We start from the raw sequence: 26,416 nt of genomic DNA on the forward strand, positions 1-26,416 counted from the left end.
CCGCTCCCCTCCCCGTTCCCATGCCTCCTCCCCCCAAGCCCTCTCCCTCCCACAGATCTCCCGATGTCCCTGCTCTCCATCTTGTCTCCCGCTCCCTTTATTATATGTTTTATGTGTCAGTTTGTCTTTTTGTGATGAATGTTAGCTGTTACACGAGCCTCGACCTCGTATACAAAAAAAAATACTAATACTTAGGAATTGTATAAAATTTAGTGGGATCAGGATTCCTTGTAGTCGTCCGAACGACCCCAAGATGACTCGGAAGCTCCGCTTGCGGTTCCAATCAGCCAGATCATGAGCCATGTAAGGTGCGTGGTGCATGCCGAGGGTATCTGTGCGTCAGGTTCTTGGCAAATGTTTCCTGACAGCTGTGTGTGTTGTGCTAAGCGAGCGCTGGACCTGTGTGCGGCTGAGCGAACGGTGCAGCTTGCATGGGAAGCGATTTCCTTTTTTGAGGGTTAACAAAGCTCTGATCCATGCTCATCCAATTCTGGCTGGGCCGTCCCTTTTGGAGTCAACATTTAATTTGAACACAGATACCACAGCTGTTCGGTTTCTGACCTTTCATCTGCTTGATGTTATTTATCCACCCAGAAGCGTTTTAACACTTCACTTGCCTATGATGTCACAATGCATAACGCCCCTTGCTGTACAATTTGGAAATAATGTTTGAATGGAAATGAGCTCACTTGGAAATGGATGTATTTCAAAATGGATTGTTAACACTTATGAGGCCTAATGATGAGTGTCACCATGAGTGAACAGGGTTTGGTTTGAATGAATGGTGGTGACTTGGTGCAGTATGTGTATACAATGAGACGTCGATTCAATGGATCTCAAGTTCATATCCTGTGAATACACCTGGGTGGGGGAATTTGTTTATCCTGATTGTGTAGGAGCTGCTTCCCACACATCGATCTGAAATAGCAAGCGGTGTTACATGTTGTGACCCAATACCCAATAAGTTACATGATACCCAGATCCACTTTTTTGAAATTCCGACTTCTTTCCTGGAAGTCCTATCAGTGTCCATGTGTTTTATACCTCTCCCACCTCCCCCCTTCCCGTGCCTCCTCCCCCCGAAGCCCTCTCCCTCCCACAGATCTCCCGATGTCCCTGCTCTCTACTGTTGTACTTGTGTGTTCCCCCTCTCTCCCCATCTTGTCTCCCGCTCCCCTTATCTTGTGTTTTATGTGTCAGTTTGTCTTTTTGTGATTAATGTTAGGTCTTACACGAGCCTGGATCTTGTATACAAAAAAAAGAAGAAGAAAAAAGACCAGGCCACTTGCTATCCCAAGTTTAAGCATGAGTTTATAATATATTCGAGCGCTGTCGTTCTCTTTGTAAAAAGGCGCTGTGGGTTGATTAACGTACAGCGGCTAATGCTAGCACACGGAACAACCGGCTTAACCGAGGAACAGCACACTTTGTGATCCATCGCTCTGACTATGAAACAGCATTCTGAAGCTTTATAGTTTGGAATCAAACCCAGACTAGACAGTGCAAAGGTATTTGTGTGTGTGTGTGTGTGTGTGTGTGTGTGTGTGTGTGTGTGTGCGTGTGTGCGTGCGTGTGTGTGTGTGTGTGTGTGCGTGTGTGAGTGTGCGTATGTGCGTGTGTGCGTGTGTGTGTGTGTGTGTGTGTGTGCATGTGTGAGTGTGTGTGCGTGCATGCGTGTGTCGTGTGTGTGTGTGTGTGCGTGCGCGTGTGTGCGTGTGTGTGTGCGTGCGTGTGTGTGCGTGTGTGTGTGCAAGTGCGTGCGCGCATGTGCGTGCATGCACGTCAGTCATTGGTTCGATCTGCATTTGCAGATTCCAAGAGATGGAACGCAGTCCTCAGGTCTCGAGGTATCCACCTCCGTTTCAGTAAGGGATCATGATTCATGGACTAAGTTGTGAAGTTTTGTTGTTCTCAGAGTTTTGTTCCAAGGGCTCTTTTCAGGATTGCCATTGAGCCCCGTACAGCCTCCAACTCCAGTTCGTTTGTAGAAATGTTCTCAGGGATGGTTGTTAAGATCTCTGTGAGGTTCTTCTTTATCATTCCCGTTGCCCCAATATTCACTGGTACAATTTCGATGTTCTTCAGCTTCGAGGACTTTTTCGGCGGCCGGCCAGCAAGCCTAAAAAACCCTTAGCATGGCATTTTTTGTTAGAAGCTGGCAACCACGCCAATTATCTTCAGAATACCTTGCTGAATAACATAGGGGTGGATGCCACGCTCAACTTTGCATATTTCGGACATAATGGTCAGTTTGACCATATATGGTCAAAAATGACCATTTTTGACTTAATTCGCATTTAATCTACATTTCATCGGCTTTCAGAAAAAATAAGTATATAAGCCATAGCCTTGTTAGGTTGAACACAATTGCTGTCTGTAAATTTGGAATTACATGATAAAACAGGAATTTCAAGGACAAAATGTCATTTTTCTCGATTTTCATTTTTACAGTTGAATGCGTCTATTTCAGGGTACATATGAACTGTCCACAGCGTACAAAGGAAATATTCGTTAATACTAGCCTACATTACACAATCTACTCAATAAAACAAGCTTTCTTTATCTTTACAGATTCACATTAAATAGAAAGCAGTCCTACCGAAAATGGCAAGCACTGGTGTGAAGCCGGTGAAGGTGTTGAAGCGGAAGCGAAATACACATGTACTACATTTCACCGTCTGTCTATTTTGTCAAGACGACAAGGTAGAACCTCTGCGAATCGGCTCATGTGCTGGAAAAGCTCGAATTTCTGATGTTATTGGGATAAGAAGAAAATTAGGAGACTGATTCGGTCCTTCTTCTAGAAAGTTTGAGCGATATTTCAGAAACGCAGTGGGAGTCAAACAGTATCCATTGGCACAAAACTTGTTACGGTAACTTTACTTCTCAGGATCGCTTGAATCGACTGAGAAAGAAACAGGGTTCCCAATTAACAACATGTGAGCTGGACAAGGTTCTCCAGCACGAGTTGTCCTGTCTTCCTCTTTCTCTGGCGAAAACCGACGGGAAGATGAATTCAACCTCCAAGTCAGATCTGCTTGGAATCTTATCAAAGGACATAGGTATAGATACGCCAGTTACCTTGCCCACATTCGGTGGACTGTCCTGTGTGATTGTCGATGGGCATGCAATGATTCAATCACTCTGGAAACCGAAAGACTGTCAAACATTTGGTGATTACGGGAATGTGTTCTACCGTGCAGTAGTACGATATTTCAGTCCCTCTGTTCGAAGGGTCGACGTTGTACTTGATCGATATCGCTCAGCATCCATCAAGGGACCAACACGAAACAAACGAGCAAAAGGAAAGAAGAAGCCCATCCGGAGAATCATTGACCGAAGTGACGTTCCTCTCCCTCAAGTGTGGGAGCAGTTCATCAGTCTCGATGACGATAAGGCTGATCTGGCCAGATTCCTTAGTGAAGACCTGATGAGCAAATGTAGAGATCTCCCCCAGGCACAGGAACTGATTACTGCTGGTGGATTCACTGAAGAACTAGAAGCACAGTCGAGCATACATGGAGATATCTCCCAATTGTCAGCTAATCATGAAGAAGCCGCCACTCGTTTGATCCTACATGGCCTCCATGCTGCTGATGCGGGCTTTGGTAGACTCCAGGTGATATGTAGGGATACAGATGTGCTTCTCATGCTCTTTCACTTCTTTGTCTCCAGGGACATGGAAGTATGGATGATCGGTGGATCAGCAAAAGACCTGAAATGCTATCCAGTCCACCAAATCGTCAACAAGTTATCTCAACCAGTCATTGAAAACATACTTGGTTTTCACGCTGTCACTGGTTGCGACACATGTTCGTCGTTTACGGGTGTCGGGAAGAAGGCCGCATGGAAAGTGTATGTTGAACATCCACACCTGCTCGAAGGACTTGGTCGAGATCGGGAATTTAAACAGACGGAAGAGTTTGTTTGTCGCTTGTACAATGTGCCAGATCCATCTGGTGGCGTGAATAAGGGCAGGCATGATGTATTTTCCAAAGGCAAGAAATCTCTGGAATTGCTTCCACCAACAGAAGACTTGTTCCAACTACACTGGGAACGGTCCAACTACCAAGCCAAGATTTGGCTGCAAGCAAGCGTTCCAGTTGCCAAAGCCGAGGATCCATCTATATGTGGTGGATGGTCAACAGGTCCGACTGGGTTGACTATTGTGTGGACTCGAATCCCGTCAATCCCAAAGGCCTGTATCGAGATCATCTCCTGTGGATGTCAAACGAAATGCCGCCGGGCTAACTGCAAGTGCTATGTATCGAGACAGGTGTGCACTCCAGCATGTGGCTGTAATGCAGAGAACTGTTGCAATCCGTCCGATCAAACCATGGACTAAATAACCATAAACATTCATGGACTGAGACATAGAAATACAATTTTGAGACGTGTGTTTCTATGCGAACAGATTCGTCTATAAGAACTATGCTATTCATGAACAAAGTTCGCCAGTAGAAGTTGCATCCTCTGTATCAATCAATATTTCATTTATATGGATATGAATACATGTGAATATAGTATATCAATATAAATGAAGAACTCTAAAAGGACTAAATGGAAGTATTTTCATTGTATTGTTGGTTGATTCACAATATCAATAATTGTGAAACCGATATTGTTCCCACATTGATCGAGCATAACGCTTTGCGATTTGCGATAAAAAATCCATTTCGGGGTCAATTTCATTGCCAGTTAAGAATAATTTAATTAGAAATAGTAGAATATGTATGTTATCGAACAGTTTGGAAGATCAAGTTTATTAAATTATTCAAGTTTGGCAAAACGGTGGCTTTATTTTTTCGTTCCAGGCCTGTTTTTACAATTTAGAGAAAAACGTGTTTTTGTGTCGAGAATCTGTTAGTAATTCAATATAATTTCGAGGATTTATAAGGCTACCAAACTTTTATAAACTACTCTACATCCTTAAATGATACAGTTTTGGAAAGCCCTTGCCTTATAGATGAAAATAAAGCAGTATTTGAAAAATGATAATTTGGGTCACCAGTGGTCAGTTTTGACCAGTATGTCCGACAAAATGCGATTTTGAACTTGGCATCCACACCTATATTGTAGAGAAAGGTCTTGTGAACACATGCAGCATGGATGCCAGCTTCTAACAAAAAATACCTATGGCACTTTTTTAAAGCACTTTTTGCCGTTTGGCCGGCCGCCTATTATCACTTCATTCTTGAGGTCCTGGAATTTGGTCATTTTCTTGATTTGTGCATTATTTAGGCCAAAATCGATGTGTACTGATATCACAATTAGCAATACTGTCTTTTCCTTTTTGTTCCCGAGTACAATGTCCGGTCGAAATGCTTTGTCTTCTATGTTGACGCTGAATGGGATCATCAGGTTGTACATGAGCATTATTTCATTGTTTTTGGTCATCGCTTTTAGTTTTCTGGAATTTTCTGGAACTGGGATTTTGATACTTTTAAAGATGTGCCAGTGGATTATTCTACATACCTTGGTGTGTCTTTGGGTGTACATCTGTTCTGACATGAGGTTTTACGGCATAGCCTATAGGGTAATGCCGTCTATAACAGCGTTTGTCTGTCCGTCCCAACAAACGTACACCAATCAGAGCTAAGGATCTGGTCATATGACGTGGGGCACATTTAGTAACCCTTACAGTTGCATATTTTACTAATAGGAAATATAATAACCTTCTGTGGAATGTTTTGGGGGTCCCAGCGGGTGTCGTAAGGTAGGTAGGAGGTTTCAGAAATTCCTCAATACAATTATGATTTTGAAATACGATCGACACGGACCTTGCTCCCGCATGCGGTTGTGAATAGATGATAATGGTTTACTTGTTTGGTAATATCTCAATACAATCGTGATTTAACATTATATTTTGATATATTAATATTATAGTATTAATTTGTGATTGGAATGATGAATGATGCTGTTTGGAATGAAAATATAGAGAACCTGCTGTCAATGCCTGACGTTTGACAGAAGGTGGCACAGGAATGTGGAATTTATTGGTTCATCATGTGCCATTCACCGTTTGTTTGTTTTTACCCAAGTCATTCACGAACCGCTGTCCATGCCTGAAGTCAAAAAAAAAAAAACTTTCATTATTTCCTCACTGCAAATTGGTATCCAGGCTCAGGTCATAATATCCTCTTCAACTAAGTATCAAACGAGCCCGGCTACGCCGTTATTAGACCATCGGTCTTGTTTACATCCCTTACATAACCTACACATGTCTGATTGGCTCAGCTCCGCCATCTTCTTGAAGCCATTGGCGTATTGACTTATTGTCCTTCATCTTGGGCATTAATAATGATTCATTCTCCATCCCATTTGAGCTGACCTGTTCTTAGCCATTCCAGTGATCCTTCTTTGTCTATCCTCAATCTGTCCAACTCTTTTTTTCTTTTTTCCTGCTCTTTTGTCTTTCTCCCAGTTGTCACTATATATCATATATCTGCTGGTATTTAATCTTGTATTTTTATTGTCTTTTTTGCAATCGTTGGGGCTGTTCGTTGCTGTTTCGGTTTGATGCGTGACATCTTCTAATGCCAACTGTTTTTAGAAGTTTTTTTGCAAGGTGAGTGAGAGATACCTTTTCTGGCTTGTTGTGTTCATGCTTGTACACAAATTGTATTCGGTAGTCTGTTGAGCTTTTCACGTACTCTGCTCATCCGACAGTCGTGCACTTGATGGAGTTCCATCAGGCCGCCACCTCCTTCTTTCCTCAGCAGGTACATTCTTGGGATGCACTGATTTTTGTGGATAGTGAGGAGTTTCCTTGTTTTGATATCTAGTTTTTTGATATCTGCTTGTAGCCACTTTACTATTCTGCAGCTGTACTGGAATACTGTTACTGCTAGTTGGTTTTTGGCTTTGATTTTGTTTCTTGTGGTGACGTATGTTTTCATGATCAGCCTCGTTCAACGCAGGTATTCTTTGGTAAGTGTTTTGCACATTTTGTTATGACATTTAGTGGCCCTCTTCTACTCCGAGGTATTTGTAAGATGCTTTGTTATCTAGCTCCTGTATTGTTGCATTTAGGTCGATTTCATGTTGTCCGTTTTTGTTGATCTACCTTGCACAAAAGTGCACTCGGCACACTTATCGAGGCTAAATTCAATTTTAATGTCGTCGGGCCGTTTCACTAATTTCAGTTGTACTGCCAATTTTTTGTCATTTGGTGCAAAGAGTTTCAAATCATCCATATCCAGTAGGTGTATCACCTTTCTTGTTTCTCTGGACGTTATTTTATTGGATGTTAGGGTGTATCCTTGTCCTTGCTCATTGATGAGGTTACTTAGTGGATCCAGGGCCAGGAAAAAACAGGAGAGGGGAAAGGCCATCTCCTTGGAAGATCCCGCATCGTATCTGTACTCTTGGTATTTCAATCTTTCCCTCTGATTGCTGCAGGATTAGTGTGGTATTCCATAGATCCACGGCTTTCTCAATCAGCTTGATTATTTGGGATATATATTGTACATTTGCATGCACTTTATCATCCATGAATGGGGGACACTGTTAAAAGTCTATCCATGCTGTGGACAATTTAGTTTTTCATGTATTGCAATTTTCGAGTATGGTCTTGTTTAGTAACAGATGGTCTATTGTTCAGTAACATCCTCTCTTGCATCCCTTCTGTTCTGCCTCCAGGCCTCTTTGTTATGTTAGGTGGTGGTACCTTGTTTCTGTGATGATTCCTGTTAAAAGTTTGTATGTTGTTGGTAGACAGGTTATTGGCCGGTATTTGTGGGGTAGTTGGGTCTCTTCAGATTTTGGGATGAGGAATAAAAACGTATCTGTTCATGATTTTAACATTTCTCGTGTAGGATGTATTCTTTTGTTTTCTTGACCAGCTTTTTATCTGATTGTGAGCTGGAATCAGTGTTTGTACCTCATAATGAATGTGACGCGAAGCGTTGGGAGATATAGTGGAAGCCATGTTTCACGTCTGAACTCTAAACTTGTAACAAATCGCTTCTGAGATGCAAAATTGAACTCGTTATAAATCGTCTTTTTTTTCTTTTACTTCCGAAAGCACCGATTCACACTCGTCATTGTACAGATATAAAATGTATAATACCATAAACATAAAGCTACTTCATTGTAAATAAATACGTATGGATGTTCTAATATGAAATCAAGATGTATGATGATAGGATAATATAACAATTTAAACAGGTGAGGGCAGGTGGAGGTGGGTGCCAGAGGTCCCAATCAAAAGATTGGAAAACAGGGGGAATATAAAAGGCCATGGTAGTTCTAGTCACGCTTATAATCAATCAATCACAGCTTTATTTATTGTAATTTATTTGCACTGCATGTAATTACTATCGCAATATTTATGAGCCGTACATTGTTTTCTTTGCATACAGGAGACTTTTCCCTTTGTTCTATCCTTATGCAGGCGATTGGAAAAGGTTCCTTATGGTGCATCGACCCAGAGTATAGACCCAGCCTTCTGCAAGCACTCAGCAAAACACCGTACCAATGGTACTCGCGTGTCTTCCACACACCACCTGCCTCTCCACAGTCTTGTCACAGGTACGTTAAAACGTTACAGCACAGCTTCACACTTGCTTCTTCTCCATCTTTATGATCCTTTACATCCTTCTCTTCTTCTCATTGTTTCCTTCCCCATCTCTACTGTACATCTCTTTCACTTTCTGTTGGAAACCGCTAGATTATATATATAAAAAATATAACCACCTTTAGAGGCCATTTTTCCTCCGCAAAGCGGGGGTTGGCCTTTTTCGGGAACCATGGTTGTTGTTGTTTTTTTTGGTCCCCTTTTTGAAGCAATGTTTTACGGCCGGATGCCCTTCCTGACGCCAACCCTTTTTGCCGCCTTTAACGACAAACAGGGAATTACCAGTGAACTGGTACTCAATTAGCCGACCTCGGAAGGATGAACAGGCTGAGTCAACCCCCCTGGCGTTAATTCAGCGATCGACCGGGATTCGAACCCAGGATCCTAGGCATCCTAAGCCGGCACCCTAGCCGCTAGCCCAACTAGCCCAACACCAACACCAGATTACTAGTGATAAATAGTTACAAACCTCATGGTAGTAGAAAAATTTCTAAAGCGAATCGATGGCACGCCGTCGCAAATTCCCACGCTACCCACCTAAAGCAAAGCTGAAAGATGGTAAAACGTTCCACCAGGAATGACCCAAATATCAAATTTGGAATTAAATTTTTTTCCCCCTTTTGACCCTTGTGAATCCCCTCGTGTCCCTAACTGCTAGGGCATGAACCAGGGGTCAAATCCAAAAAATCGTTATGTATTTCATGTGCCCCGCAATGTTGATTGTATATTCAACGTTTCATTTTTAGACGTTAAAAAATGTGCCTGTAATTGCATTATTTGGTATTAGACCTTTTGTCCCCACCCCAGGGCCCCAAAGAGATGGGGCCAATATTCCACTGTTCTTGCACCTTCGTGCCATGTGGTGATCATAACTACCAAGTTTGGTGAATTTCTGCACAACCGTTTCGGAGGAGATCGTGTGACAGACAGAGCTGATTACAATATCCCCGTTTATTTATTTATTTATTTTAAAAAGCGTGGCGATATATATATCGAGAGAGAGAGAGAGAGAGAGAGAGAAAGAAAAAGAAAAAGAAAAAGAAAAAGAAAAAGAAAAAGAAAAAGAAAAAGAAAAAGAAAAGTGAGCTGTGAGCTCAGGGAAAGCATTGTGGTTACCTTTTGATTCCCAGTTTTATCATTAGCACCACCAGACCGCGATTCTCTTGCAGGTTTATGATTCTCTAATTGAATCAGGAAGCAGTACTCATTCACTGGCGTGCTAAAGTCGTTGCAGAAGCTCATTCTCCTGCGATGGAGATGCTGTATAAGTGCAGAAGCCATTTAGTTTCATTGATATTTTTGAAATGCGCCTTCACTTTGTCCTGACTCAGAGGAATTCCGATGGTTGGCCATTCTTTAATCAATTTGGCCTGTTCACCATTCTCATCTAAGCTCTTGAGTTATGATGCCGGGATGGATGTAAAGTTCTCTTCTAATAAACGATTTTACATCAATTATCTCCTGCAGTTAAAGTTATTTTTTTTGAATCTCTTTCTTATGTAAGGGACTTTTAGCCGCTGTCAAATGCTTTGAATACACCAGTGGCTATTCCAAGCATTTTTTACCCATCTGTGAATTGAGTCGCTCTAATTATAGGAATAACGTTTCCACTTTTCCCTTGCTGCACACAGCCTGGAACTGCTTTCTTTCACGCATAGAGATTTCCGATGCTGCGGGCCCGCATCTATTGCACCGTGATTTATGCTGCATGCGCCATAATTTCCCAAACGAACCTAAATCAAGTGCCTGCTAATGGCGCGCACGCAAACAGCCTAATGATGAGATGGCCGTGAGCTAAATTCCACAGTTGAACCCTTGTCCCTTGTTTCCCTGTTTGCTCTGGAACCAAAAAAAAAAAAATTGTACCATTTTCACCTTTGCCAAGCTCTGATGTAACGTGTGTGTGTGTGTGTGTGTGTGTGTGTGTGTGTGTGTGTGTGTGTGTGTGTGTGTGTGTGTGCGCGTTTGTGTGTATATATATATATATATATATATATATATATATATATATATATATATATATATATATATATATATACGTACAGTCACGTGAATAAGTAAGTACACCCCATGTAAAGTTTTGACTTTTTCAACATATTTCAACATACAGCTATTTGATCTTCATTTCAACAGTATTGATAGATAAAGGTGATATAATATAACAAATATCATGAAACATTTACATTTTGTAGTCAATTGTATAATTTAAATAAACATAAATGCAAATTTCGCATGTGGAAAAAGTAAGTACACCTTTGGCTCTAATAGGTGGTAATGCCCCCTTTGGCAGAAACAACCTCAAGTAGGCATTTCTTATAACTGTCTACCAGTCTCTGACATCGACTGGGAGAAATTTTTGCGCACTCCTCCATGCAGAATTCTTTCACCTGTGCGATGTTTGAGGGGTTTCTTGCATGCACAGCTCGTTTGAAATCCCCCCACAACATCTCGATGGGATTTAGATCCGAGCTTTGACTTGGCCATTCCAGAACCCTCCATTTGTTTCTTTTCAGCCATTCCTTGGTGGTTTTACTGGTATGTTTAGGGTCATTGTCATGTTGCAAGGTCCACCTTCGGTTGAGCTTCAACTTTCCGACAGATGGCCTCACATTATCCTCAAGCACCCTCTGGCACAATGAAGAATTCATATTGGATTCTATGATGGTGAGCTGCCCAGGCCCGGATGCAGCAAAGCTGCCCCCAACCATAATATTTCCACCACCATGCTTTACACTTGGTATCAGCTTCTTGTGGTGAAATGCTGTCTTTGGTTTTCACCAAACATGTCTTCTGGTACTGTGGCCAAGTAGCTCTACCTTTGACTCATCTGTCCAGAGCACATTGTTCCAGAAGTGCTGGTCTTTGCCTCAGTGTTCATTGGCAAACTTTAGTCTTGCCCTGATGTTCTTTCTGGACAGCAAAGGTTTCCTCCTGGCACACCTCCCATGTAGATCAAATTTGTGCAGCCTTTTTCTAATGGTGGACTCGTGCACTTTGTCATCAACAGTTGCAAGAGCTACCTGTAGGTCCCATGATGACATTCTGGGGTTCTTCGAGACTTCTTTCAGCATCTTGCGGTCTGCTCTTGGGCTGAACTTGCTGGGCCGGCCTGGCCTGAACAAGTTGGCAGTTGTTTTGAATCTTCTCCACTTGTAGATGATTTTCCGGACAGTCGAATGATTGATTTCAAATTGTTTGGAGATCTTTTTAAACCCCTTCCCAGATTCGTAGGCATCTATAACCTTCTTTCTGAAGGCCTCAGAGAGCTCTTTTGATCTCGGCATGGTGACGCCACACACTTCAACAACAAAGAGCAAACCAAACTAAATGTCTGAGGTTTAAATAAGACATGTTCCTCCAAGATCCTCTCCAACGGTGTTCTAATCATTTGCACCTGAGCTGGTGCACCCGATTCTAATTTTAGGTATTTGAAGTAGTGAAAAATGTAGGGGTGTACTTACTTTTTCCACATGCGAAATTTGCATTTATGTTTATATAAATTATACAATGGACTACAAAATGTAAATGTTCCATGATATTTGTTATATTATATCACCTTTATCTATCAATATTGTTGAAATGAACATCAAATAGCTGTATGTTGAAATATGTTGAAAAAGTCAAAACTTTACATGGGATGTACTTACTTTTTCACGTGACTGTATATATATACATATACCCTCCCATGCTCTTCTAGCCAACGAATTCTGCATAATTTAACGATCAAAAGCTACACAAGGTAAGCCCTTTGCTGTTTCAAACTCTACCCGGGTTTCTCTGCAGCTGCAGACATTCACAAACCTGTAGTACATATAATTATGAGAATCAGAATACATGAGAATCCTACCAGTAGTTTGGGCAGGAATGAGGAATTTGTTCAGGGTGCCGGCAATGGCTCGCCTCCTAAACAGCAAGGTCTTAAATGTCCACCAACTGATGTTTAACATGTTGTTGTTTAACATGTTTAACACGCATCTTGGTGCCTCACCCTGCCTGTAAAACTCCAGGATGACAGTTTATAGTCAGGTCTGGATTGAAACAGGCTACATGGCCGAGAGACGAGACTGCATAACTCGAGCCCATCCTGCCGGCCCCGAAGCCCCCACCATTCCTCCCCTATTACGTAAACTCTTAAATCGTTTCCTTTTGTAAGCTGTCGATGCGGTTCTTTTAGAAATTGTTCTGAAGTTCCTAAACCAGCAATTACATTAAATAAACACACTTTGGCCTGTCCCAACGTATTCAAAACCTTTACTTTCTCTGTCAAGGACATCACTATCCTTTTTTTGCACCTGGTTCACCAATAGCAACAGTTTTCCTCTTGGGAGCCATGGATACAAATCATTAACGGCAATAATAACCGAACATAAAGGAATTGATTATGATTACATGGGACACAGTGTTGATGTGGAGATAGGTATAGTGCAGTACAGTAGGCCTTTTGTACACACTGCAGTTGCAGTTCAAAATATGAAAATACGCAACTCGCACACCAATCTCCTTCCCCGTTCATCCATCCTCCTCCTATCCACCCTCTTCACTTCCGCAATCCTTCTGACAAGCCTGGAGTTAGCTTAACATTTAAGGTGGCCTGCTTGAGATCTTAGGGTCCTGCATTTGAGCCCCTGTCTCTCCATTGAATTAACACTTGGTGGGTTGGCTCAGCCTATCATCCTTCTGAGGTCAGCAAAATGAGTACCAGCTGACTGGTAACAGGGGAATTGCATCAGCGGCAACTACACCCCCAGAAAATGATGCAACCAGCAGCCACAGGCAGCCACAAAGCACCACACCCTCCTGACCCAGGTGTTCTCACAGACCTGCTACCTCTGTTGTTGTCTCTCTGTCAGTGCCACCTTTTCCAGACCATAAAGATAGGACGGTGTCACACAAGACACCAAAACCTTCCCATCTGCAAGAACTCTGGCTGAGTCATACCAACGACTTTTTAAAAAAATGGAAGCACTGCTTCCTTGCTTGACATTCAGCATTCAAAAAGGATAGAGCATGGATAAAGGATAGTGAGGCATGCTTGCAGATTGCAAGTAGATATTCTGACCTTTTTACATAATTTATGACGTTTTTACAAGTACAAGCTTTTTCTTTTTTTTGTATACTAAGTCAAGGCTCGTATAAGAGTGAAAAGCTTTCTATTTAAGAGGCATAGTTTAAGCTCCAAGTAGTTGCTGGGCAATGCAAAGACGCTCCTCTTCCTCAGCGGTGCAGATGTATTTGTACTGGGTGGTGTATTTCACCACCATGATGATGCAAAAATGCATGGTATAATAAAAAAATTGTTTTTATCCTGCGCTCCTGAAGCGAAAAGCAGGGTTAAGCATTCGGTTGCGTATGTATGTGCGCCGTACGTGCGTGTCTGAATTGTTAAAATTCATTTTCTCGGCAACCGTTGTTCCGATTGACACGAAATGTTGCCATAGGAGCGCGTCCGGCTGGACAATTTTTAATGATAATTATAAAGTCATAGGTCATGTGGTACAGGCGCCATCTTGGCAAAATCGAAAAACGTTGCACCTCCATATCTCTGAAACTGCTCCATGGAAGAAATTGAGACATGGCTCATTGTCAAGTACTCCACATGGCGAATAAGTTATTGTTACGGATCTCAGAAACGTCGGCTCTCCCCTTATGAAGAGGGGGTTAATCCGCTTGTCTTTTATCTGGCCGACACGACCCTGGGGGTTATAACGTTCCTTCCGGTCGGTGGTAAATAGGGTTGTTGGTCGAGTTGTAGTCCTATTACCTAAGTACTACCACCGACCGTGAAGCAAGCGCATAACTCCCGCTCGAATCACGGATATCAGGTGGAAACGCCGAGCGGATAGCGATCCACGATCCGAGCTGTCAACAATGGCTAACCCGATTATAGCGGTTCCGATCCTGCCACGTTTACCCAATGGAGAAAAGACTAGGACGATCGGATTAAGGAGAAACCAGAAAGAACAGGGCAATTTATTACAAATGTACAAAGAAGAAGAGGAAACGAAAGAATGCACAAGAAAGAAAGAGGCAGGAAAAGTACACAGGGCAGCCTTAGACAGTCTTACTCTATTCCCTGGACACGGGCCCGATCGCTCTCAGATTCGGTCTCAGACTCCAGACTCACACGGGGATGCAGATGGTAGGGTGGAACATCCGGCGATGGTGTCCAGGCTCCAGTCCGGCTCCGGTCCAGCAGATGAAACCCGGCAAGCAGCTCTCCACGTAGTGTAACGCAAGTGGATAATTATAATGATGGGGGAAGGTAAACTTGGGCTATCGGCGTACGTAATTCGTGTACCGGCACTTTTGTACTGGCGCTACCGGTCTTACTCGCCCCAAGCACCCCCTCCCCAATGTCCTGCACGCTGCGGTTCTTGGCAATGCGTGCCGCGTGCTCGCCCTTAGTACAGCGGGTTGCCACAGTGCGTCCTTTGTAATACCAATGCTTGGCTTCAGTCTTCGGTAATGAGCGCTGCTCCGTAATTTCTTATCACAAGCCAACCTCCCAACAAGTCCTTCCAACCACGATAAGTCTTCTGTGCACAGTCCTGTTCATCGAGCGCCGCTGCATAAGTTCTCTTACCAAGCGCGATTCCTTGCAGTCCTCTCGAAGGGCTTTGCGTGCGCGCTTTTATAACCCAAACCAGCGAACGCTCTCGAAGCCCAAAGCCACGCCTGTCAGGCGATCTCACTCCAGCCCTGGTTGGCTGGTTATGGCTTACTGGCTCCGCCTTGATGACTGGTTGACGTGGCCGCACCTTCATCCTGGCGCTCCACCCCCTTTTCGGGCCTTAACTCGTGGGTTTCTGGGCTGGTTTGGGCGGAAGCCCAGCGAGGTGGCGAACGCTGCTGGCAACCTAAAGGACGAGGGCGAGTACAGACTGGCTAGCGCTTAATGGCGTCGCTTGGAAGGGAGGCTGCCAAAATGAACGGAAGGGCCTACTCTTATTTGCTGATGCAACGTAGATGCAACTATTGGAAAATGGCCTTATCTAAACACAGACTATGAAATAACTGACGTCCTATGGTGACCTATGTGTTGCTTGTGGCCTACGTATGGGGTGCTACCTTTAACCTTTAATGATGTTATATTTATTTACAAGTGTGGGTTCTCAAAACCGCAACACTGCACCCCTCCTTTTGCCAGGCTCGTTCCGAGCCGAAACGATACCTGGGCCAGGACTACTTTTACAACTACATGTGACACTTAGGTGTGGTTACCCTCTACATTTAACCTCACCCTGAGTGCGACAGTTTTAACACTGGATATGTCCCACCTGCTGCGTTGTGTCCTACCTAACTGACTCACGCCCACAATTAACCGAATTACAGAATTATTCTCAAACTAAACAATTAAACAATTAAGATGTGTACACTGGTACACATCAAAACAAGGCAATGCGACATGAAGGGCGCGGGAGAGCGAGCTGAGAAAGCTCGTCCCTACTCGTACGTCACCCCCCATGTCAGCCTGCACTACCCTTGCCCTTCCCCGTATTTACACAATTTACAAATTCGTCGCTACGTTCTGTCTTTCCCATCCCCTCTAATTCCAAATTAGTTCCCAATCCCGCCCAAGAAGGAAGGGATGGAATATTACACAATGTCAAACTCCGTCATGATGCGTCTTTACCATCCAAACACTTGCAAAACCTGGCGTGGAGTCCTATCACCTTAGTGAGTGGATGCGGATGGTGCGAAGAGATTTTCCTCCTAACTATCCTTCTAATTGACATTAACACAGTTACTCTACCCGGGGTCTTGCCCTGCCAATCCATTGGCCATCTTACACTATGTGGTTCTAAAAACCAATTCCCATTGCCCATACTGTGGTGCTCTCCCAATTTTGGGGTCTCACTCCCCACATTTTTCTCTCTGCACCCTCGCACAATTTCGGGGCTGGGTTGTGTGGCTCTCCCAGCAGGTCTACTTACCTGCACACCTCCGCCACTGAACGTCACCACCAGAGCTTGCCTAGCTCCTCACCCTAATCTACCTGGGGAAGGCCCTCCCTGGCGCTTACCCCCTCAATGCCCTCTCTGGCATTGGGCTACCCGGGTCCTCTCCTGGGATCCTCGGGCCCCGCTGAACTCTACACAGCACTGCCTGGCTCCCAGAGCCTACCTGCGGCCTCACCTGTCTGACAGACTACCAGTGGCGGAGTGCTCAATAACCACACACACTAACAGGCTCACACGCCCAGCCATTCCACTTCACTTATGCACCCAACAAAACACTACTTTGCAACTACACGCACCACAGATGTCAATATCCAACCAAAATTTACCTACTCCCTCTACCTAACTTTAAACTACCCTCCCCGGGTATTCGTGAAGGGGTCCATCCTCCCCCCATTCACTCAGTTCGCACCATGCACTCCACTCCACTCATTCCACACTACTCACTCCACACCATTTATTCCACACAACCATTCTCCACTTGCACACCATGCAAGTCAATTCACTCAACACACTTACACTTGTCCACAATACTCTGCTCATACACTTTCACACACACATCATTCTCGAGCATTGCCTCATTTGCTCACCAGCACTACAAGGACTTCCATTCACAATGCCTCATTTCCAGCCCATGCACACGGTGGTTCCCACAATTACACACACACAGCATCATCTAGCTAACTATCTCCCCTAATGCTTGTGCTCTCCCCCATCATCCCTTTACGCGAGCATATCCCTCGTCATTATCAACCAACTAATCTGACTACGGCCCCACTACTCGTACAATGTCTCTACTTAACTCTCAGTCTCCTAAAGTCATCTTTCTAGATCCCTATCAATTATCCTAGCCCTCCCTGGCTAATTTACACCGCCAAACCCCATAAACTACTGCTCATGTGCCCCAAAACACGATGTGAGGGATGGTAGATCTACCATCCCTCTACACTGGATACCATTTCTCAGCACTACCTCTGTTCGTCTACTATCTTGAGCCTCTCGTGCGGGAATACATCGTCCTTACAGCTCGGCTTCGCAAAGCCGAAGCAATGTATGTGGATGGTCAGTCTCCTGTTGGTTGGGTCCGTCCGGCATTTTCAATTCTGGGGAGGAGGCATACTCGGGCCGAGGTTCCAGGGTCCATCTCGGCGCGGAGCCTTCCGGTCTCCGGCCCGATGACCCAACCTCCCCCGGTCGGAGCACCGCGCCCGCCAGGGGGCGAAGGTCCGACCTGGCCTTTCTCCCCCGGAATCGTGCCGGTCGCCGCTACGACACGGCACCGACCATACAGGGCGGAGCCCAGCCTGAATCATGCACGGCGCTCCTTGCAAGAGCGCTGCGGCAACGATCCCCGCCGGCCCCCACAGCACACAAAGAACACCACGCCCCGAGAGCTCGCGTCGGCTGTACGTCGGCCTAAGCGCTGCCCCGGTCAGCATCATTGCTCGAGTCGCATTCTCACCTTCACACGCGACCCTTTTCTCACTCGCACATCCCATACACTCCGTTATCACACACTCCTCTGTTACACACCTTTCTTCCACACACTCCTCCCATGCACTCTCCCCCGTTACGTACTCCGTAACCACCACTGGTGTGCACTCTTGCATCCACCCACTCGCCCGCTCCGGTGTGCATCCCCGCACATGCTCCTCAACACGCTCCGGTGTGCATCCTCGCACACTCTCCACAACCAACTCTGGTGTGCATTCTTGCACACTCTCTCCATCCATCTCACTCTCTGTATCACACTCACTCTCACACATACACTCCATTGTGCATTCTCCCTCGCTCTCGGTTTCATACTCACGCTCCGACGCCGTTCGCACACGCGCGCCATTCTCTTTCACACAGCGCACTTCGGACCTTCCACAAGCGCCCGGGTGACGCCAGGATCCCAAGCGCGCGAAAAATCCTCTCGCGCCAAACCTTTTCGCGCCATATACAATCCTGCTTACCTTCGGGATCCTCCTCTCCACATGCAGCTGCAAACTTTTATTGGGATTAGCAAGTACGGCATCATGATGCGAACACGGACTTTGCACATATTCCATCTTTTCCTCCCGCGATTGCTCTTCAAAGTCCGCCGTCTTCTTAATCCCAATTTCCACTATATTTATTTCATTTTCCTTTCCCTCGACGACCGCTGGCACTAATAAAATTTTCGTTCCTATTTCGGCGGTCGTCGGCTTTTCCATACCCCGTGTCGCGATTTCTACCCCGGTCCACCCGGCTGTGCTCTGCTCAACCTCGCTTAACCCGCGCTCCTCAAGCCGTGCTACCCCATCGCATACCCGTATGCCTTTCCCGCTCGACCTGCGGTCAATGTCCTTCCTCAATGCTTTTATTTGGCCACCTATTCTGGTTCCAAAGTTGTTTAATTCTTCTTTCATTTGGCTATTTTGCGCATCCATCTTTTTCCCCTGGACGTCCATTCTCCCATTTAATTTATTTATTTCATTCTGCTGGGCGCCCATTATTTCTTTCATTTCCCGCTTTTCGTTTTTTATTTCCCCTATTTCTTTCATGAGTTGCGCCTTGAAAGTGCCCATATAGGATTGCATATCCATTGGCGCTGTGGGCACGGCTCTCGTCGCCATGTGCGAGGCGCCGCCATTGTCTTTACCACCTGCCGCCCCTACTGCTGCACCCTCTTCTGCTTCCATTACTTCCCGGGGGTCCTGGGTTATTAATTCTTCATTTATTTCTACCCCCACCGGCATCCGACTGCCTTGGTTATCCATGGCATGATTTAAAATTTAGATGGTAATAAAATTTCGGCCGCTCGCAATTTGGAGTGCATTAGGCGCACTTTGGGTCCAGATCCCACTCCCAGACACCAATTGTTATGGATCTCAGAAACGTCGGCTCTCCCCTTATCAAGAGGGGGTTAATCCCCTTGTCTTTTATCTGGCCGACACGACCCTGGGGGTTATAACGTTCCTTCCGGTCGGTGGTAAATAGGGGTGTTGGTCGAGTTGTAGTCCTATTACCTAAGTACTACCACCGACCGTGAAGCAAGGGAATAACTCGCGCTCAAAGCACGGATATCAGGTGGAAACGCCGAGCGGATAGCGATCCGCGATCCGAGCTGTTAACAATGGCTAACCCGATTATAGCGGTTCCGATCGTGCCACGTTTACCCAATGGAGAAAAGACTAGGACGATCGGATTAAGGAGAAACCAGAAAGAACAGGGCAATTTATTACAAATGTGCAAAGAAGAAGAGGAAACGAAAGAATGTACAAGAAAGAAAGAGGCAGGAAAAGTACACAGGGCAGCCTTAGACAGTCTTACTCTATTCCCTGGACACAGGCCCGATCGCTCTCAGATTCGGTCTCAGACTCCAGACTCACACGGGGATGCAGATGGTAGGGTGGAAGGTCCGGTGATGGTGTCCAGGCTCCAGTCCGGCTCCGGTCCAGCAGACGAAACCCGGCAGGCAGCTCTCCACGTAGTGTAACGCGAGCGGACAATTATAATGACGGGGGAAGGTAAACTTGGGCTATCGGCGTACGTAATTTGTGTACCGGCGCTTTTGTACTGGCGCTACCGGTCTTACTCGCCCCAAGCTCCCCCTCCCCAATGTCCTGCATGCTGCGGTTCTTGGCAATGCGTGCCACGCACTCGCCCTTAGTACAGCGGGTTGCCATAGCGCGTCCTTTGTAATACCAATGCTTGGCTTCAGTCTTCGGTAATGAGCGCTGCTCCGTAAGGTCTTATCACAAGCCAACCTCCCAACAAGTCCTTCCAACCACGATAAGTATTCTGTGCACAGTCCTGTTCTATGAGCGCCACTGCATAAGTCCTCTTACCAAGCGCGATTCCTTGCAGTCCTCTTGAAGGGCTTTGCGTGCGCGCTTTTATAACCCAAGCCAGCGAACGCTCTCGAAGCCCAAAGCCACGCCTGTCAGGCGATCTCACTCCAGCCCTGGTTGGCTGGTTATGGCTTACTGGCTCCACCTTGATGACTGGTTGACGTGGCCGCACCTTCATCCTGGCGCTCCGCCCCCTTTTCGGGCCTTACCTCATGGGTTTCTGGGCTGGTTTGAGCAGAAGCCCAGCGATGTGGCGAACGCTGCTGGCAACCTAAAGGACGAGGGTGAGTACAGACTGGCTAGCGCTTAATGGCGTCGCTTGGAAGGGAGGCTACCAAAATGAACGGAAGGGCCTACTCTTATTTGTTTGACGCAACGCAGATGCAACTATTGGAAAATGGCCTTATCTAAACACAGACTATGAAATAACTGACGTCCTATGGTGACCGACGTGTTGCTTGTGGCCTACCTATGGGGTGCTACCTTTAACCTTTAATGATGTTATATTTATTTACAAGAGTGGGTTCTCAAAACCGCAACAATATGTTAATGATGATGTCATCGGTGCCTTCGTTATGAAGTCATAACTCAACAAGTATAATGCTTCATCCGATCAGTATGAATTTTTTTTCTCTGCAACTGTTGGTCCGATGGACAGGAAATTTTCACCACAGGAGCGCCTCCTCCTGTAGAATAATTTAATGATAATTATGATGTCATATGTCATGTGGTACAGGTGCCATCTTGAAAAAAATCGAAAAACGTTGCACCTCCATATCTCTGAAACTGTTCCATTGAAAAGATTTAAACATGGCTTATTGTAAAGAACTTCACATGGGGAATAGGTGTTGTTAAGTATGACATCATAATTCGACAGGGACAACGCTTAGTCTGATCAGTTTGAAATGTATTGAGCGTGATCTATGCAACAATTATATTAGAGAATATAAATTTATGATGTCATCGCTCACGTGGTCTGGCAGCCATATTGGATCAAAGAAAAAAACCCTTAAAAAACAAAAGAGTTAGCTCGCACCAAGTTGACTGCGCAGGGTAAGTAATCCATGAATACCATCTATTTTTTATGTTTTCGATAATCGATTTTAGTAATCTCTGTATATCGATGACTTCCGAACGTCCAGCCTTTTATATGCGTTCATATAGCGGATACAAAGTAATCTTTGTTCTCTCCGTCTTTTCCAGCAATGTGGATCGTGAATGTAGGAAGAAATATGCATTTGATGAAAACATGCTCTGAATGTTCGTTATAACATAACGAGGTGCCTGATTATGACGTCTGACTGAGTGTGAACAAGCAATACTTTAAATATGCACTGCAACACAATAAAAAGTGTAGATACTCGTTGAGACGTATTGCAGTGTATGCTTGGTGGTGACTCCTAAGTGCTTAGTCAGAAAAGGTCAATATCAGGATAGATTCTGAAATGAAAGAAAAATTGTGGCGTGGTGGTCGTGGTGGAGGGTTGTTGTGATGGCTTCAGTTGGTGCCGTCTGGCTTCACTTACTTGACTGTGCCAACCTATTTCAGACCATGCAGGACCACGGCTTCCTTCAACATGGTCCATTCTTTTCTATTCTCAAGATACAATTCAGGCCCATTATACTCCGGTGGATTTTTCAATTTTGTCTCTCCGTGTCACCTTTCTTCTTGTGTTTCTCCCAGATCCTGCTGCAGGTTACCAGTTTGTAATTCTTGGTGTCCATCAGTTGTCTGTTCCTCTTGCCATGTGCCAAACCCAATTGTATGTAGTCCAATTTTTATTGTGACCAATGTAATCGAATTTTGTTTTCGGCCTGATCTACTGGTTTATTATCTTGTCTCTCTTTGTTATTCCAAGATAACATCTTTCTACGGCTGTTTGTTTGGTGATCATTTTTTGCTCCATCTCCTTTGTAAGAAGAGACCATGTTTCACTGCCGTAACATCATTGCTCGTATCGCACGTCATTTGTAAACTTTCCATCCTCAGACAGAGCCGGTTTGTTTTTCGTGGCGTATTGTTAATTCCCAAAACGCTGCACGTTCTGCACTTCCCTAAAGTGATCTGTATTCATTTACTGAACTGGCCTAAGTACATGGAATCCCTGGTTTCCCCTCATTTTGCAATCCAAGATCAATTTGAATTTCTTGCATTAAATTTTTTTTTTTTTTTGCACAACAGTTGAACATGATTTTTGTCTTCCTTGTATTCCTTTTTAGTTCGACCTATGACTCCAAATTTAGCTCTTCCATTGTAACTTTTGGTCCTTCATCAATGCTGGAAATTAAAACAGCCATCTGCGAATCATCGCTGTTTAGCCTTTCTCCGCCGACATTTCCAATTATCAAGGTCACCTCTCGGCTTTTGTAGCTGAAACCTGAATCGGTGAATTAATGAAGTGCCTTTTTATTTCAAAACGAGAAAATAGGGGGAAAATCAAATACAAATAAAAAATATTCTCCGAGCAGGATTGAAAACAATGGTTTTTCAACCCTTGCAGCATCCATCAGATATTGTTTCTTCAGAATAGCATTGCCCAAGATCAAAGATGCGTACAGCAGCGAGTCAATTAGTGGAGACTCGTTTCCATTTCCATGCTCAAATTGTATTTCATCTTTACTTATTGACTCACCCACATTGTAATTTCTTTCAATATACCTAAGTCAATGCCGAATGGTTGACTTGGGCAATTAGGGTCGCAAAATGGATGCCCGTATACTTTTGCCACATGCCAGCCTTTATATCGGGCCTAAACGTGCAAGTGAGGTTTGCATGCCCGTCTCGAGCAGCAGCACATGTGACCTGATGGGTGTCATTAAGAACATATTGCCATGACGACGGTTCTGTTGCTGCAGTGATGGCGCTCATGTGTAATATGCAATGCCTGTGGTCAAGCAAATCATGTGAGTTAGGCAATGTTTTGCCTGGCCAAGGAGTCGGTGTTTTCCTATCGTATCCTCTTGACTGATCAGCTTTGGGATTGCCATAAGATTCCACCTCATCTTAAATGTTCATATTCAAAGAAGACAAGAAAGTTGGGTGGAACGAGTGGAATGTGTATGACAAAGTATTCTGTCTTAGTCACCTCCGCCACCAAAAATGGACAGACCTTATGCTTTCCGAGTCTTTCTGCCTTTGAGCAGGTTATCTCAAAAGGTGGTGGACGGATTCAAATGAAATGTGGTGGACAGGTTGGGTGTGGGACAAGGACTAATGGATAGGATTTTGGTGAAGATCCGGATCCAGATATTCGAATTTTTCAATTGATTCTTCACCATTGTGTGATCGGGCCAAAAACAATATATATCATGAAATCTCAAAAAGTTTTGGACGGATTATTACAAAACTTGGTGGACAGGTTAGGTGTGTGATAAGGACGAACTGATTCGATTCTGGTGAAGATCGGAATCCGGATCTGGAGATGAGAAGTAAAATAATTTTTTAAGTGATTCTTGACCATTGAGAGATGCGCACGGAAGCGATATATAGCTTGATATTTCAAAAGGATGTGCACAAGTGCTTCCTGGTATTAAAGATAATTAATTAAAATTAATTATTAAAGATATATTAGATAAATATAATAGGTATTATTATTAAATATATTATTAGGTATTAAATACATTAGATATATTAGATATTAGGTATTAAATATCATTAAAAAATAATTAATTTATTAATCGATTTATTTATTATTTGATTTCTGATAGCAAATATAATTTAGTAAAGATATAATTTATTTATTATGTGATTTCCATGCGAGAGAGTAAATTACAGTAAATATTCAAAATGTTGACCATTAACTTTCAGGAGCTTTTAAATTCTACATGCACATGATGTTTAGAAATTTCTGAGCAAGCTACACTCTCTCGTCTATTGTTGATTTTGTTGCCATCACTTATCTGGAAGACAAGAAGGGGTAATTAATTTTATTAAATATGCATATCTTACTATAATTCACCAAATGTCTGCCTGTCTGTCCGTCTGTTCCCAGGCACCGCAAAAACGGCTGAACCGATCGCAACGAAATTTGGGTGGGTAATCCTGGGACCCCCTGGAGTAAAATAGGTTATATTGTTTTTCCAATTTTCCAATTTTGCCAATTTTCCAGTTTTTCAAACACGATGGAATAATATTTACCGATATGAACAGTGATGTGGCTTTTATTGAAATTCTACAAATACTGTTTAGATTTTGATGATTTGCGTGTGATGTGATTTGACGGATGTTTATATAAATCGTTTAAAATAAAAAAGCCTTCAATTTCTGATATTTTGCCTTTTCATTTGGGCCTCCCAATTGAAGCCACATTGCTAGTTTCAAATAATATATTGATCAAGCAGAAAATAATTATTGTAGTGCAACATGCGACCGCCCGCATCCTACCTGGCTCCTGACCTTTGGGCCACCCTGTGTGTACACACACACGTACACACACAAACATACAGTCACGTGAAAAAGTAAGTACACCCCAATGTAAAATTTTGACTTTTTCAACATATTTCAACAAACAGCTATTTGATCTTTACTTCAACAATATTGATAGATAAAGGTGATATAATATAACAAATATGAAACATGTACATTTTGTAGTCCATTGTATCATTTAAATAAACATAAATGCAAATTTCGCATGTGGAAAAAGGATGTACCCCCCAACATTTATCACTACTTCAAATACCTAAAATTAGAATCAGGTGCATCAGCTCAGTTGCAAATGATTAGAACATCGTTAGAGAGGATCTTGGAGGAACCTGTCTTATTTAAACCTCAGACATTTCGTTTGGTTTGCTCTTTGTTGTTGAAGTGTGCGGCGTCACCATGCCTGAATCAAAAGAGCTCTCTGAGGCCTTCAGAAAGAAGGTTATAGATGCCTACGAGTCTGGGAAGGGATGTAAAAAGATCTCCAAACAATTTGAAATCAATCGTTCGACTGTCTGGAAGATCATCTACAAGTGGAGAAGATTCCAAACAACTGCCAACTTGTTCAGGCCAGGCCGCCCCAGCAAGTTCAGCCCGAGAGCAGACCGCAAGATGCTGAAAGAAGTCTCTAAGAACCCCAGAATGTCATCACAGGACCTACAGGTAGCTCTTGCCACTGTTGATGTCAAAGTGCACGAGTCTACCATTAGAAAGAGGCTGCACAAATTTGATCTACATGGGAGGTGTGCCAGGAGGAAACCTTTGCTGTCCAGAAAGAACATCAGGGCAAGACTAAAGTTTGCCAATGAACACCTAGGCAAAGACCACCACTTCTAGAACAATGTGCTCTGGACAGATGAGTCAAAGGTAGAGCTATTTGGCCACAGTACCGGAAGACATGTTTGGCGAAAACCAAAGACAGCATTTGACCACAAGAACCTGATACCAACTGTAAAGCATGGTGGTGGAAATATTATGGTTTGGGGCAGCTTTGCTGCATCAGGGCCTGGGCAGCTCACCATCATAGAATCCACTATTAATTCTTCATTGTACCAGACGGTGCTTCAGGATAATGTGAGGCCGTCTGTCGGAAAGTTGAAGCTCAACCGAAGGTGGACCTTGCAACATGACAATGACCCTAAACATACCAGTAAATCCACCAAGGAATGGCTGAAAAGAAAGAAATGGAGGGTTCTGGAATGGCCAAGTCAAAGCCCGGATCTAAATCCCAACGAGATGTTGTGGGGGGATTTGAAACGAGCTGTGCAGGCAAGAAACCCCTCAAACATCGCAAAGCTGAAAGTATTCTGCATGGAGGAGTGGACAAAAATTTCTCCCAGTCGATGTCAGAGACTGGTAGACAGTAGTTATAAGAAACACCTACTTGAGGTTGTTTCTGCCAAAGGGGGCAATACCACCTATTAGAGCCAAGGGTGTACTTACTTTTTCCACTTGCGAAATTTGCATTTATGTTTATTTAAGTTATACAATGGACTACCAGCTTCTAATATACACACACATCTAAAACAGACACACACATACACGTACACACAAACATACACACTTTGCTGCTTGTTCTTTCCTTCTTTGTTGTGTTCCCTTGCCCCACTTGTCTTGTTAGTTTGTTGCCTTGTTACCCTCT

At 44.0% G+C, this 26,416-nt stretch overlaps 1 protein-coding gene across 1 annotated transcript in view; it reads left to right on the forward strand.

The window, feature by feature from the left end:
• Positions 1–26,416, forward strand: part of FOXN2 (forkhead box N2) — a 339,657-nt gene that overhangs the window by 135,260 nt on the left and 177,981 nt on the right. The window contains exon 3 of the mRNA XM_068131449.2: positions 8,396–8,532. Coding sequence (XP_067987550.2) covers positions 8,396–8,532 — 137 coding nt within the window. The remainder of the gene's footprint in view (positions 1–8,395; positions 8,533–26,416) is intronic.

Source organism: Myxine glutinosa, chromosome 11 (assembly GCF_964187855.1).
Source record: "Myxine glutinosa chromosome 11, kmMyxGlut1.1, whole genome shotgun sequence".
Lineage (NCBI taxonomy): Eukaryota > Metazoa > Chordata > Myxini > Myxiniformes > Myxinidae > Myxine > Myxine glutinosa.